This window comes from Cricetulus griseus, chromosome 5 (genome assembly GCF_003668045.3).
Source record: "Cricetulus griseus strain 17A/GY chromosome 5, alternate assembly CriGri-PICRH-1.0, whole genome shotgun sequence".
Lineage (NCBI taxonomy): Eukaryota > Metazoa > Chordata > Mammalia > Rodentia > Cricetidae > Cricetulus > Cricetulus griseus.
In genome coordinates, this window is record NC_048598.1 from 193,600,675 (window position 1) to 193,617,765 (window position 17,091).

Sequence of the window (17,091 nt, forward strand, 5' to 3'; positions counted from 1 at the left end):
ACCTTTTCAAAATACTTGAAAATAATTTTATGTTAAGAATTGTAAGAGCTTAAGTTTTAAAAAATTTTACAGTTTGCCATTCTATTATTTACATTTTTCTTTGTATGTTTACAGCTTCATTGATAAATACCTTACCCTTTGGGATGAGTAGATGGTTGGTGGGCTTGGGGGTTGAGGGAGAAGGAGGAGGGGGAACTGGGGTTGGAATGTAAAATGAAATTTTAAAAATTAATTTTTTTTTTCCGAGGCAGGGTTTCTCTGTGGCTTTGGAGGCTATCCTGGAACTAGCTCTTGTAGACCAGGCTGGTCTTGAAATCACAGAGATCCGCCTGCCTCTGCCTCCTGAGTGCTGGGATTAAAGGCGTGAGCCACCACCATTCGGCTAAAAATTAAATTTTAAAAAACACCAAAAAATAAATAAATGCTTGTTTGAAAGAAATTATATTTATCTAAGGTGTACAATGTGATGGTTTGATAAGTATTTACATTGTGATTTTATTTCCATAATTAAGATAATTATCATATCCATCACAGTTTTTGTGTATAGTCAGAACACTTAAGGTGAACACTCAAGAAACTTCAAATAAATGATAAAGTATTAATAACAGCAGTCATCATCCTATACATATATGTTAAAACTCTAGAATTTGTTCAGTATCCTTAATCAACATTCTCTCATTTCACAGATCTGCTGGTCCCTCCAAGCTACCATTCTCTTTGTGTTCAGCCATGTTAGTTTCCACATACTAGTGACACCAAGGCTATTTACCTTTTTGTGTCTGGCTTACTTTACTTAGCATCATGACTTCTATAATCATCCTTGCTGTCCCAAATAAAGGGATTGCCTTTTCTTTGTGGTTGAACACATTCACTTTCCTCCAAGTGGCTACAGCAGAAGACACTTTTTTCCAGACTCTGCATCTATTTCCTTTTCCTCCAGTGAATCACCTAGATTTTCATTTTGAAAATCACTTGTTTTCCCATTGTCCATTTATGTGCTATGGGTGTAGTAACACTTCTTCCTGCAAGGGCAGACACATAACAGTGTGTCCACATCCTGAACCAGGAAACATAGAAAACAAGTAAGGATTGCACATACTCATGCACACACACATGCACGCACGCACGCACGCACGCACGCACGCACGCACGCACGCACGCACGTATACATGCATGCAGGCACATCAACATCACCATCATCTGCAAACAAATATTTTACGTCTTCCTCTCTGCTTCAGATGTTCTTTTTTCTCTTTATTCTGGCTAAGAATTCTGATAATACAACACTGAAGATAAGTGGTGAAGCTTCTTAAACTGTACTGAATCTTAGATGGAAGATTAGTGTTTTAAGGGCTGGTGTCTCCAAAATTCATGTTGAATTTGAATTCCAAGTGCACTAAGATATTACACTTTTGAGAGGTAATTGTTGTAACAGATCCTGTAAATTGGATTAGGTCACTTATTTAAAATGAGAATCCTCTTGTTTTCCTGTCTGTTTCACCATGTAAGAACGCACCTTCACAGAAATGTGTTCTAAGTCTGGCATATTTTGCTTAACATGGTATTCTCCAGATCCATTTTCATCTAAATAAAATAAATGTATCCTTCCTTATGACTGAATAAAATTTATTGTTTATTACCAAGCTAAACTAAGTACCTTAGTACAGTTTGAGGCAAGATCTTGCTATGTTGCACAGTTTCACCTGGGATTTACTATATAAACCAGATAATCTCAAACTGGTGGATACCCTCATCGTTCTGCCTCCAAGTGTTGGGATTACAGATTTGTGTTATGGTCTCTGGCTCATTAACATTTTCAAAATTATCTTTTGACTTCCTGTGTAGGTGTGTTTAGTAGCTAAGCCTTTTTCCCCCCACTTTCTTACTGTTATTGATTTATTGCTGTCATTGATTTAATTCCATTGTGGTAAATTAAATAAATGGAACATAAAAGTTTTTAAAACCTGAAATGTGATCAGTCTTGGAGAACATTATGTGAGCTCTCATTTGCTGATGAGTGGAATGTTCTGTACCTGTCTTTTGGTCTATTTGTTCCCTTATTGATTTTCAGTCTGCTGCTTACTGTCTAATTTTATGTATGGATTATCTATCTATAATTAATTATGTGTTATTAAAATACTCTAATATTATATTGTTGTCTATTTCTCCATTCAGTTCTGGAAATGTTTGTTTTGTATACTTAGTCGTTTTAGTGCTGACTATACATACATATGTATATATATATACATATATATATATATATATATATTGTTTTTCTGTCAAACTGATTGTTTATCATTGTATCATTGTACAAAGGTATTTTGTCTCCCCTTAAAATTTGACCTTGATTATTTCATTTGATATAATAATGCTGCTCTGTTTATCCACTATTTGCATAGAGTGTTTTTCTATCACTTCTCTTTCAACTTGTGCTTGATTTTAAAACTAAAGTGAAGGCCTTGTATATGGCATATCATTGGATATTGTTTTGTCTTATTTGTAAATCATTTACCTCTCCCTGTCTCCTGATCAGGGAGTTTTGTCTATTTAAAATTTTAATGGTTGATTGGTTTTGGTATTTTCTCTGTCTTCTTTAATTAAATTTTTTCATAAAGTATATTTTGATCATATTTTCCACTCTCCATCTCTTCCTATATCTTTCAAACTTTCCAACCCAACCAACTTCATGTTCTTTCTCTTTCTCTCTCAAAACAAAAAGTGCACCAAAAAAAAAAACAAAAATAAAAGCAAAGAAATTGAAAAAAATAAGGAAAACCAATAAGTCAAAAAAAAAAAAGCCAAAATGAAAGAAAAACCATGCATGTACCTGTGGATGCACTCTCTCTCTCTCAATCTCTCTCTCTCTCTCTCTCTCTCTCTCTCTCTCTCTCTCTCTTACACACACACACACACACACACACACACACACACACACGTACATACATTCACCAAAAAAACAAAACAACAACAACAACAAAAAAAACATGGTGTCCATTTTGTGTTTACCAACTCCTGGCTGTGGAACCTGTCCTATAGTGTGGTTGATGTACTCAGGGTCATTCCATTGGAGAAAACTGATTTTTCCTTGCCCAACAGGTATCAATTGTAAATAACTTCTTGATAAGGCATGGGACTTTTTACCTACTTCCCCTTCTCAGTGCTGAGATTTTATATAGTTTGAACCTGTGCATTTCTTATACATATTGTCACAAGACTCTGTGAGATCATATGTGCATTGGTCCTGTTGTGTCTGGAAGATGCTGTTGCCTTGGACTCAACCACCACTTCTGTCTCCTAGAATGTTGGCTCCTCTTCTTCACAGATCCCTGTGCCATGAGAATAGAGGTTTGATTTGGAAAAATAAAAAACCGAAATAAATAAATAAGTAATTTTTAAAAATAAGCCCATTTAGGGCTGACGGCTCCAAAGTCTCTTATTTTCTGCACTTTGTCCAGTTGTGGGTCTCAATGCTAGTTCCAACCTTCTGCAAGAAAGAAGGTTCTATGATGAGGGATGACCAAGGCACTGATATATGGGTATAGCACTATGTCATTATTTTATTAAAATACTAATAGACAGTTTCTCCCTAGGCCCATGTCCTATAGAGTCATAGGATTCTTGGCCACTTTAACAGTGTCAGGTATGGGTTCTATCTCATGGAGAGGACTTTAAAAACTAATCAATGTTATTAGTTGTTCCCATAACATTTATACCACTATTGTACTAGTATATTAAATAGTATAAACTGCATGTCTCTGTTACAGATTACAGAATTTGTACATGAGTTATAATGATGCTTACATTTCTTATCTAGAAGTGTGCAGAGTACCTTTAATCACTGTGATAACTGTCTTGATTTCTCCAAGTTCAATAACATAAGAAGTTGTGTCTTGAGCTATAGGGTCTTACCATCAGGTTATGCAGAGTACCCAATAGCCTTAGCAATTGCATGTGATGTTTAGGGTGGTCTGTTAGACACTTTTGGCCAATGACTCAACAAATATAAACCACTGTAGGTTTTACTTGGTGGAATAAGATGTCTAGTTGAAGCATTCTCTCCCCTATTATATGGAGGCTCTAGCTTCCTTTCAAATATATGTATATTTTAAGAAGTTTTTCCAGCAGAAGATTTCCATTTGACTTCCCAAAATGGCTTTAGTGTTGTCCCTCTCCATATCTCCTCATTTTCTCTGCCATCCCAGCCCCTTTTTCTGTGTCAAAATTTTTGCTTCCTTTGTGTCTTTGTTTTTTCTTTTAGTCTCTTTACATGTTGGACTTATATGTGTTTATATGTATTTCTGGTATGATTTTTCCACTCTGTGAGCTATCTCTCCAATCTTGGAACTATTTCATTTGCTTGACCAAAGTTTTCCATTTCATAAAGCCAAATCTATAATAGTTGACTTTATTTCCTGTGTCTTACTCAGAAGGTCCCTACCTAAAGTGTTTTGAATTTAACTATATGCCTATCTTTATCTTGCAGTAGGATAATTTTGTATTTTTCTTATTAGTTAGTATCCTTTCATTTCAACTGGATAGTTTCCCCTTAGCATTTATTAAAAGTTAATCTAGTGTTCATAAGTTCCCCCAAATCTTCATTTTCTTTTTTTTTTCCTACAGAGAGATCCTTTATTAAGTGGTGAAGAAAAGTTAAAGTGGCTGCTTTCTGACTCAGGCAGAAAACAGCAGCAAAATGACGTTGCAGGTGTAATTTTTAAAAAGAGAAAGAGGGAGCCAGCCAGTAGTGGCGCTTGCCTTTAATCTCAGCTCTTGGGAGGCAGAGGCAGGTGGACCTCTGTGAGTTCGAGACCAGCCTAGTCTACAAGAGCTAGTTCCAGGACAGGCTCCAAAGCCACAGAGAAACCCTGCTTCAATCTCCCCCCCCCCAGAAAAAAAGAAGAGAAAGAGGGGAGGTCTGTGTTCGAATGGACAAGGAGGTGGTGGTATATTTTAACTGGGCATGTTAATTAGTTCCTCCACAAGGAGGCTTTTGATTGCTGGACTTCAACACTTTGATAGCTAGACTTTGTTAGTCAGCCTCAGAAGGAGGAAGTATCCAAGGAGGCTTTTGATTGCTGGACTTCAATACTTTGATAGCTAGACTTTGGTAGTCAGCCTCAGAAGGAGGAAGTATCCAAATAAGGGAATAGACCTTGGAGGCTAGCTTTAGGGATGTACTCTGACAGTTTTTAGCTAGACAGAGGGAGTGGGGAGAAGGCAGAGGCCTGCCAGAGCCATGCTCACACTTGAACTGGCCAGAGTCCCTTCAGAGGTAGATAGAGAACACCTGCCATGGGAGATGTGTGGAGATCAGAGGACAACTTTGGGGACTCTGTTTCCTCTTTCCCCCATGGGTTGCAGTTTTAGAAAGCAAACTCAAGTCACCAGGTTTTATGCATAGGACATTGTCTCCAAAGAACAAAAACAAAAACTTATGTATAATTTACCATCCCCTCCCAAACTGCTAAAAACATTAAGAAAAAGGGGAAAAGAGTCCAGGTGTGATAGATGGCTCACTCCAGTAAACCTGGCCACTCCAAAGGATTAGACATGACAACCAGTTTGCTCCGATTGCTAAACTGGTTGACTTGAGTTCAATCCCCCAGATCAATTGGTGGAAGGAGGGAACTGGCTCCTTCCAAGTTATCCCCTGACTGCCACATGTTGTCCCCATAAATAAATGAATGAATGCAAATTTTTACAATAGTTCTTAAACCAAAAACAAACAGAAAAGCCACGCCTTAACCATAGCTGCTCGCTAGCCTGTGCAAGGTCTGTGTCCATCCACAGCATTGCAAGAGAAAGGAGAAAGACATACCAGGACCCAAACCGTAAAATATTATCAAGTTAGATTAGTGAGACAATGTGTCAGAATTGTAGTTCTTTAGCAAGACAATATTCCAGGAATGCAAGGTGCTGGACTTTTGAAACCAGCCAATGAGATCCAGCATAAATCCAACTAGGAAGCTTGGTTTGTCATCATCCCCAATGCCTTAGATCCCGCGCCACCTCCACGCCCTGCCCCCGAGGGCACCTGGTGCAAAGGACCCCCAGTCACCCCGTGCTGCCGGTTACAGGAGCGTCTCTCTGCCACCTGGTCATATGTTACAAAAACCAAGGAGCAAGAGTTGCCCTGGTGCCCAGCCAGAGAGTGGCACCTCTGGGGAGGTTCCTAGTAGGTCCGGACACACCAATGCCAAGCAGGACACCACTGGCACCTTGTCATCGAGCTCCCGCCTGGCCCAGGCCACCCCTGCCAAGGAACTCATGACACAGAAGCAGCTGGAATTGAAGGTGGCAGAGCTGGTGCAGTTCTTGCTGATTAAGGACCAGAGGAAGATCCCCATCAAGCGGACCAGTATCCTGAAGCACGTCATCTGAGACTACAAAGACATCTTCACAGACCTGCTCAAGCTGGCTACCGAGTGGCTTCACTATGTCTTGGGGTACAAGCTGGTAGAACTAGAACCCAAGAGCAACGCCTATATCCTCATCAACGCCCTGGAGCCAGTGGAGAAGGGTAGGGAAATGAGAGGTAACCAGGGAACTCTCACCACCGGCCTCCTGATGATTATTTTAGGTCTCAACTTTATGAATGGCCACAGCATCCCAGAAACCGAAGTCTGGGATTTTCTACGTTATTTGGGAGTTTATCCCACCAAGAAGCATTCAGTTTTCGGGGATCCGAAGAAACTCATTACCGAAGACTTCGTGAGACAACGTTACCTGGAGTCCCGACGGGTACCCCACACAGATCCTGTGGACTGTGAGTTCCAGTGGGCTCCAAGAGCAAATCTTATTTGTCTTTCTGGGTTTGGGTTACCTGGGATTTTTTTTTTCTTTTTTTTTTTTTTAGTTCTGTCCGTTTGCAGTTTCAGAGGTTTAGTCCATTATCATCTTGGGGCACGCAGACAGACATGGTGCTGGAGAAGGAGTTGAGAATGGAGAAAGAGCTACATCTTGATCTCACAGACAACAGGAAGTGGTCTGAGATACTGGGTGTAGTGAGCTAAATCTTCATTTTATTAAGAAAGTCTGTATCTCTCCTTTATTTTTTAAGAACTTTGGGATTGATTGGATTTTCTTTTTTAGAATTTTTGACTCATATAAATGTATATGTTCGTATCATGTAACCAGCTCTACCACTGACATTTTTTAAATTTTCATTTGCCTTCCTATTTAAACCAGGGATTGTTTCAAATGTATACTTAATGGACATGAATTTTTTTTTTATTTTCCCCGTTTTTATTGTTGTGGTCTTTTAGAATCTGTATCACATCTGTCCAGGCCCTTCTGGCTTTTAAAGTCTCCATTGAAAAGTAAGGTGTAATTCTAATAGGTCTATCTTTACATGTTATTTGTTCTTTTTCCCTTGCAGAATTTAATAGTCTTTCTTTGCTCTGTACATCTAGTTTTTTGATTATTATGTGCCAGGGGGACTTTCTCTTTTGGTCCAGGTATTCTGTGAGTTACTTGTACCTTGATAGGCATATCCTTTTTAGGTTATGTGATTTTCTTCTGTGATTTTGTTGAAAATATTTTCTGTACATTTGATTGGGTTTCTTTTCCTTACTCTAATCCTATTGTTCTTTTCATAGTGTCGAAGATTTCCTGGATGCTATGTGCCAAGAGTTTTTTAGAGCTAACATTTTCTTTCACTGATGCATTCATTTTTTTTATTGTGTCTTCAGTGTTTAAGATTCTCTCCTCCGTCTCTTGCATTTTGTTGGTGAAGTTTCCATGCCTGTTCCAAGTCTCTAAATTTTTCATTTCCAGCTATGCCCCAGTTTGGGCTTTCTTTACTGAATCTGTTTTCACTTTCAGATCCTGAACTCTTTATTCATTTCCTTTCTCTGTGTTTTCACAGATTTCTTTAAGAGATTTATTCATTTCTTCTTTGAAGACATCGATAAGGCTATTTTGAGGTAGTTTTCTTGTGTTTCAGCTATATTGGCATACTGAGGGCCTGCTATGGTAGGGTTCCTGGGCTTTAGTAAGGGAAAGGGGTAATTGAATTTGGAGGAGCTCTAGAGAGGAGGTCTCTTTACTGCTTCCCTGTCTTGAGTCATGAATCAGGTTTTCATTCCAATCCTCCTTAGAACATGTTTTCAGGGTCTGAGTTCACATATAACTTCTCACTAAGATGTGATATATGTGGGCGGGAAAGTTGGTTACAGCAGCTCAGAAGAGATTTGCTTTGATCAGATTTGTGTTTTGTGTCATTGAGGATGTAGGAAGTATAAGAAAATACTAATCTTAATTATATAGCAATGGTATAAAAATGAACAGACTATCTGCTCTTTCTTTTTACTCCCAACACCTGCAATTTTTGTATGTTGGCTGGGCAGAAAGGGCTTTCTTTGAAATTTGTAAAACTTGGTCAATTCATCTCATGCATATGAGCTGATACAGTTGGAGCCTATTAATGAAGAAATAGACTCTGCATATTACTGCATTTTCTTATTACTCTTAAAGGGAAAAGCAATTTATATTGTTTAAATGCCCAAAATTTTCTCATTAAAGCCATTTTTAAACTTATAGTTATTTTCCTACTTTCTGAAATAGAAATATTTTACCATAAAATAATTTTAATTCCCAAGCATCATTAATATATTTTGAATTAAATTTTAACAGCTCTCTGGAGCTTTTGAGATACATAGGAATTTCCCCACCAATATCAAATTACCCTAGTCTACTGTGCTTTATGGGTTACTGTTTCTATCATATGACTTTTTCTAATTAAAGATTCATAAAAGTGTTATTACTTACAAATTGAAATACAAAGTATAAAGATGAAAAACTCCAAAGCATTACCTAAAACACTGATAAAAATTAGTTATATGGTTCATTTCAGAGTTCTTATATATGTTTTTCAAAAAATTATGACACTTTGGTTTATTAATTTGATTTCAAAGTATCAACAGCTATAAAAGCCTTTGAAATATGATGCTAATGACCATCAATGATGTATCTGATAGCTTCATTACTCTTTATTTCAACATTTTCTCAATTTAATTTTCTCCAAAGATCAACAATATAATGAATATTCCTGTAGGGGAATGTTTTGTATCATCAAATAGAGAGAAAATTCAAAAATTGGATTACTGACTCAAAAAATAACAGTTTAGGTAGTATTATTGCTAAATATATTTTAAAATATGCTCATTTTCCCTCATAGTATTTGTAAGAATTGCTATTTTATTTCTTCCTAAGGATGCTAATTGCCATCTTACAATAAATATTTCTGGTACACTGGGAGTACTAATTAATTGTAGTGTTCATTACTTTCTAGTCTACACTTTTTAAACATTTTAACTCAATTTGTTATTTTTAAGGTATAAAAATTACCTGTTTGTTACACTGTAAAATTTTCTGAGAAATTATTTCCCTTCTTATTTTAATAGTTACTAATGTCTGAAAAGGAAAACTGTTATAAATGCTTCATTTTTAAAGCTATAATTTTCATTTTTCTTTATGTCTTTAAATGATTCAGTAAAAGAAGCAAGGAGAATAATCATGTTTTTATTGCAATTAGATTCAATGAATAAAGTCAAAATGAATAATGTCTAGGGAAAATGCTATTGTAATTTCTATAGTTTGGATCCAAAAGGCACCCTCCATTGGCTCCAGCTTGGTATTACTTAAACACTGGGAACTTTTACCGGTGGAGTCCAGTTGAAGATCTTGGGTGATGTGGGATGTGCCCTTTCAGTGGCTTATGGGGCTCTCTCTCTTTTCTGGCCAAGAGTTGAATGGGTTTTCTCCTCCATGTTCTCCCTGCCCTTCTTTGTTGCCCCACCACAAGCTTCAAAGCTGCAAAGCCTAGTGATCAGGACTTCAAATTCCTAAAATTCTGTGCCAAACCTCCTTTCCTCTTTTTAAGTTGATTATCTCAGTTATTTGTAATAGTGGCAGCAAGCATTGATACTCTGGGTTTTTCCAATCTGTTTGTCCATATGTTTGTGCACGAGGTATTTACAAGCATTTGCTCGGCAAGTTTGCAAATTCATGCTATCTTAAAATTAAATATTAAGTGAAAGGAGCACTGTCAGAGACATACATGTCAGTCTCTGGACACATGGGTGACCCCTAGCCAGATACTTTGCTGGAAAGTCCTATGATTATGAAACTGACATTTTTAAAAATGCTCAGAACAAGAAGGGTGAGACTAATCAGAGTTCTTGAATTTTATTCAGTTATTCTATATTCCTTTATGAGGTGTTTATTTTAGAGGCAAGTACCAATAAAGACACATTAAGACCAAGGGCCATTTTATGCATCTCCTCAAAGTCCTAGAATTTTCTCCTTTAAATGCTAGACACAATGTAAAACATATACAGTTTTAAATTATTGAATAGTTATTATGATAAAAATAGTTTGTATATATGTTCACTGCTATACAAGAACATAGAACTTAGAAAACTGGGTTGAACTCATTAAAACAAGATGCTAACTTATGTTAGGAATACAGGGTGAAGCTGGGACCATGGCAAGTTCTGCAGCAGGTGAGAGACAAAGGGCAGGTAGAAGACAGACAGATACCTACAGACAAAACTTCTGTGGAAAGTTTATTGGTGGAAGGTAAGGGAGTAAGAGAAGGGAAGAGAGAAGAGATAAAGAGAGACAGACAAAGGGAGATAGAGCTGCCTCCTCAGAGAAAACACCTGGAGAGAGCAGAAGTGAGCAGAGCTTGTCTCTTAAAGAGTCAGGGTACTGCCTGCCATGTGCAGAGGGGTGAAGCACTGTACCCTGTTCCCAAGGGGCAGAGGCAGGTCTGCCTGGATTAATACAGCTTAATATTTAGACTGAATTTTATTAATTCAGTGTATTCCTGGCCATTCAAAAAGTTGAAGAGGTCAGATGTCTGGCAGAAAGGATTTAAACATGGTAAAAATCTAAGCAGAAAGTTATACCCAGATCTTTCAGCTCTAACATTCTATGTTAATCTACCTTTCACTTTGGTTAATGTAACTTAATAGCTTATTCTCATCAATTTCTTTTACTTTTAAGTGAGTATGTAAATGATTGCTCAGTTATCAAAAGTACATAATGGAAACAATTGTTAAATATTTAAACACTAATTTTAAAATGATCATGGGAGTATCAGAAATCTTAAGATAATGTGAAAACTATCTTTTTCTGGCTACAAGATTCATGCAAATCTCAGCATTTCAATGAGACTCTATAGCCAGATGTTGATTCTCATTAAGAAAGAAAATGCAGAAATATGGTGCCTATTAAACAGACTACTGACATTTGCTTGATAGTGTGTTCAAATCTTCTATGTCTTTGATTATTTTTCCTATTTGCTCATCAATTGTCAAAAATCACCAAGTGCAACTATACAGTAATACATTTCTGTTTTGGGGGATTTTGTTTATTTGCATTTTGTTATGTTTAGTGTTTTGTTTTGTTTTCTGTTTTGTGAGACGGGCTTTCTCTGTGTAACACCCCTGGCTGTCATGGAACTCAGGTTAGCCTTGAACTCACAGATATCCAGCTGCCTCCTGAATTCTGGGATTAAAGACATGCTCTACCATGCCTGACCTACATATCTATTTTTAATTCTATATTTATTTTTTCCCTCTCATGCTTGAATTTCTGTTATAAGGAGTGTTCTCATTAAACATCTGGTTCATGTCTTACAATTTGTTTGCTGTTCTAAAAACTACTATGGCAGAAGAGAGAGGTTGATTAAACAATATTTATTATCCAGGAATATGAATATAAAAACATGGGAGCAGCACAAGTGAGTCTTCCTTTGTAATCAGTGTGTCTGGTAGGTCAATGAGCATTACAACCTTCAACCTGACAAAATGGATTCTCATGTTGATCAAGTGATTGTTAGCAAAACCAGCCATTTGTTCGTTGTTGGATTGAGGATGCTAATTCTTTGGGGTTGATGGTCTGAACCCACCCTCAATTCCTGTTCTTGTGGAGCTTTACAACACAAAAGAAAATTTTTAGAAGCCATACAAACAGAGAAAGGCAGAAAATCAGCCATAAGATAGAAATCAGCAACATACCCATGAAAGAAAATCCCATTACTTTGCCTTGTTCTAATGGAAGTCCATCAAGATGGCCAGTCAGTCCATGCTACTAGGAAAGCATTACACAGGATTTTAATTCTGAGAGGCAGAATGATGCAAGGATGGGTCAAGAGAAAGCAAATACTGTCCACCTAATGAGCTAATCTTTTATTTTTATTTTATCTATGTCTGTCTCAGTAACAATTTGGTTTTGAATTATATTTTATCTATTGATAACATAATCATTGTTTCCCTTCCATTAACTTTTAACATAGTTAAATTTATATTTAAAGTGCATATTTTGCACAATACCTATAGTTGACTCTTTTCCCTGTCACTCTCTCTGATAATTTCTTCTTGTTATTTATAATGTTTATTTCATCATTTTAGTATATTTAATACAGTTATTAATATTATTGTATATCCAGGACTGAGGAGGTTGGCCTGTGGGCATAGTCTATGAGGGGATTTTCTTGATTAGTGATTCATGTGGAAGGGCCTAGAACACTGGGGTAATGCCACTCCAGGGCAGGTAGTCCTGGACTGCATAAAATAAATTGCTAGAATCTAGTAATAAGTATTAAAACTTTAAAAGAACCAGATAACATGGTAATAAAGGAATGAATTGCAGATTTTCATCTAATACTAAAACTATAACAGGAAGAGGACAAATTGAATGCACTACATTGATTAAATTTAAAAATAAGCTGAAAAAAAAACAGCTTTATCCAGAAACATACAATAAAAAAAGGGAAACATATTTTCTAAAGGAATTATTGAGCATTATGAAAGTGGTTATGTAAGTGTGGAAAAATACCTTTTTTTCAGCTATGGTGTTTTAAAAGAAAATATATTTTATGATATGTTTGTGAATATGTGAAAAGCAAAGTGTAGAATAACAATTGTAAGATTGGAATGAACCCAGACTGCAGTGCGTCCTGACATTATACTTGAAAGCAGTTTTCAATAATTTAGAGGTGTGATTATAAACAACTACTAAGCAATAATGACATACAGCAACATAAAAAAACAAGCCAAAGAGGGTTTAATATTAAGCTTTATTACATTGATTTCAAAGAAGGAAAGAGAAGGTAAATAGAAGGAAAAAGAAGGAGGACAATTAGAACTGTAACAAGATGGAACCATCAGCTCCTACCCATATCTATAATAATAATTACTCAGGTGTTCTGGTTATTCTAATTAGAAGTCACTGATATAAATGCTGAATAATAACAAAATGACTATGTTGATTCTACCTATCCAAGTGTGTGGTGGGAAATCTTTCCACTTTCTGATATCTTCTTCAATTTCTTTCATTAAAGGTTTAAGGCTCTTGTCATATAGGTTTTCACTTGTTTGGTTAGAGTTACCCCAAGATATTCTATGTTGTTTGTGGCTATTGTGAAAGGTAATATTTCTCTGATTTCTTTTGCAACCCATTTATCATCTGTATATAGGAGGGCAACTGAATTTTTTCACTTAATCTTATATTCTGTCATATTACTAAAGGTGTTTATCAGCTGTAGGAGTAAGAGGAACAGTCTTCCATTGCTAGTGGGAGTGCAAGCTTGTACAGCCACTTTGGAAATTAGTATGGCAGGGTATTTTCAGAAATTTGGGAATAAATCTACCTTAAGACCCAGCAATACAACTCTTGGACATATCCCTAAAGAATACACACTCATTCCACAAGGACATTTGCTCAATCATGTTAATAGCAGCATTATTTGTAATAGCCAGAACCTGGAAAAAACCTAGATGCCCAATGACTGAAGAATGGATAAGGAAAATGTAGTACATTTACACAATGGAATACTACTCAGTGGTAAGGAACAATGACATCTTGATATTTGCAGGCAAATGGATGGAACTAGAAAAAAAAACATTCTGACTGAGGTAACTCAGACACAGAATGATAAAAAGGGTATGTAGTCACTCATAAGTGGCCATTACACATAAAGGAAAGGATAGGCAGCCTACAATCCACAGCCTCAGAAAAGCCAGGAAACAAGGAGTATCCTAAGAGGGACATACATGGATCCCTGGGAATGTGAGAAAGACAAGATCTCCAGAGTAGATTGGGAGCATGGGGAGGGAGTAGCAGTAGGCAAGTATGAGTGGGAGGAGAGCAGAGAGGAGAACATGGGAACTCATGGGATGGTCGAGTTGGGTGAAGGACAGACAGGGAGAGCAAGGAAAGAGATAACTTGATAGAGGGAGCCATTGTGGAGTTAGTGAGAAACCTGATGCCAGGAGAATTCCCAGGAATCCACAAGGATGACCCCCGCTAAGAATCTAAGCAATAGTGGAGAGGATACCTTAACTGCCCTTCCGGTGTAATCAGATTGATGACTACCTTAATTGTCATCATAGAACCTTCATCCAGTAATTGAAGGAAGCAGAGGCAGAGATCCATAGTTAAGCCCTAGGCCAAACTCCTAGAGTCCAGATTGATAATATGAGCAAAGGGGTCAGTACTATGATGGGGAAACAGTTGATGCAAGCAAGTGGGGGCTCACTGACTCCAGACTGACAGCTAGGGAACTTGCATAGGACCAAACTAGCTCCCTTAATGCCAAGTGGCGTGACTTGGTCAGTTTGTGGGGCCACTAGCAGTGGAACCAGTATTTACTCGTCTTGCATGAACTGGCTTTTGAAGCCCATTCTCTATGGAGGGATATCTTGCTCAGCCTAGATACAGGGGGAGGGCCTCAGTCCCGCCCCCTATGATGTGGCAGATGTGACTTCTGAGGAGTAAAGGAGAGTATGGGAAGAAGGTGGGGGGAGGGTGGTCGGGAGGACAGGAGGGAGAGGGAACTGGGATTGGTGTGTAAAATAAGATTGTTTTAAAAATAATAAAAAATAATAAAATGACTTCAGTTACATGCCACTGGTAGGAAAATATAAAGTCAGATAAAAAAGATATGAACTCATTCATAGTAGATGTGAGATTAATGCCCTTTTAGTTGAACACACTTCAAAAGAAAAGAAAGAAACCATAAAATTTAGACAAACGAAAAAAATGCTATCTAACAAGGGTTTGGTGAACAGAAGCTGGAAGGCTACAGTAATTATTGCATGTGTATTTTTAAAAGGCAAGGGAATGGCTCATACTAAGTTTCTATCTCTGTAACTTTAAACTTATGCCAAGGTGTAGGTGTGTGTTACATGGGGCCATGGCAGAGGCCATTCACAGATTTGTGGTCCTTTTGGCATGAACAACAAGAGAAAATTTCAAGCTACTTTGAATAGGGAATGCCTAGAGGTTAAAAAGAAAGTAGAGTTGACACTGTGTGTGTGTGTGTGTGTGTGTGTGTGTGTGTGTATCAGAACATATTTGTGTAGAATACCCTCATAGATATAGATATGTATTGAACCCAGAGCTTTCTTGTTGCAGTTTATAGTTCTAGCTCAATCAAAATAATTACTATCATAAAGAAATAAATGAAAGTGTAGAAGTTAAGCTATGAAGCAAGCCCTGAATCAAATGATTAAAGATGAAACTGACACACTTCTGCTGCAGAATTAGGGTTTCTGTTTCCTCAACATTGGAGCTTGGAAAAAAAAAGAATATAAACCATGTTTGGGCAGAGGCCAAGGTACCCTCAAATTGTGGGTTGTAACTGGACCCCCTTGTCTACATTTTTCTTTAAGTCATCTCTAACTTAAGAACTACTTCTTAAGAAAAGTGGTTAATGAATCCATACCTCAGTACCCCTGCACACTCTTAATATCTTTCATGCAACACCTTGAGATGTTTCCTGAGGCAAAATCAGGAAATATAAAACTGATCCATGTACACCAATTCCCCTGCGTTTAGATTTCAAAAATACACCGGAGAAAGCAACAAAATCATACAAGTCATGCTTGAGTCCCTGCCATAATGGTTCAGAAAAATTGAAGATTCTCTGTTTATGAGTAATGTTTCTTTTGGTGTAGTATTTAAGTATATGTATCTCAACTTTTCAGTCTATCTTTTCAGTTATCTTTCCGAGATAAGAACATAGGTTCTCTGTCATGCTGGATCTGACTATGCATCTCAGGATATGTAGGCACGTGCCTAGCAAGGGAAGTGGGGCTCCAGCTGACTGTTTCTTCCCCCCAGAATAGAAAGGTGCCAAGAAGTGAAGGCAGAGAGTGGACCCTCTCTCTTAATAAGCAGGCTCCAGCCTGGGTTCACTGGGACAAAGGAGTTTTTCAATAAGGGTCCCCTGCAATTTTTGTGATATCAGGGGTCTGGTTTCTCTCTGTTCTGGTTCATTTGGCCTTCCTTTGCTCTCTGTTCCCCAAGCAAAGTACATGTGGAGGAAAGTTTTGCGTACAATGAACCCACTTTGACGTAGGCATCAGGCATAGCAGCCCCTCCTGGAGGGATAGAAGCCCAGGAGGCAGTAGGGGAGATGCAGAGGTAGAATTTGGGATCCTCGGGCTGGGTCCCGGGGCGGGGCGAATACAGGGTCAGCCAAGAGTATTGGTCCAAGACCCACAAATACATCAGGATTTTCCCTCCTCCATCAGCCTCCTAAACCCCAATGAGGTCATAGCGATGAGAGAGAATCAGATCAGCAGAGAGGGGGAGGAAGAGGACAACAACGGAGAAAAAAAACAGATGGAAAGAGGCCATCAGACAAGGTCGCGTTTTTCTGGCGACACAGTAAGTGCAAGGAATGTGGTGCTGAATACCATCCACCTGCTCTGCCTGGAGACCTAGGGATTCACAGAAGCACTTTGTGCTGCCAGGGAAACAAAGGAGGGGAAGGCAAGAGGACTGGCGAAGAGGGGTTGCGAGCAGCCCCTCTTTATCTATAGGAAGCCAAGCTCAGTACACCCACTGGGAAAGAGGAGGGAGCCTGAAAGGTGCAGGAGGCTCCTGGGAGCGCAGAACCCAGACGTGGAAGAACTCTGGACAGCTCCTTGCAAGCTGCCTGGGCTCACATACGGAGTCTGCTCTCCAGTGCCCCGCTCCCCAGTGCTGGCTTCTAGACTCCCTCCTATCGCAGCGGCTCCTGTGTGAACGTGCCAGGGGCTGGAGCAGCTTTCTCCTCTGGCCTGGCCACGGAAA

General features: G+C 38.2%; 1 protein-coding gene across 1 annotated transcript; it reads left to right on the top strand.

Moving 5' to 3' along the window:
- The first annotated feature begins 5,236 nt into the window (after positions 1 to 5,236).
- Positions 5,237 to 17,043, top strand: LOC100772988 (non-structural maintenance of chromosomes element 3 homolog). The gene is given in 4 exon segments (XM_027416485.1): positions 5,237 to 5,272; positions 5,998 to 6,812; positions 16,548 to 16,683; positions 16,741 to 17,043. Coding segments are annotated over 4 exon segments (1,290 nt in total).
- Positions 17,044 to 17,091: the final 48 nt, after the last annotated feature.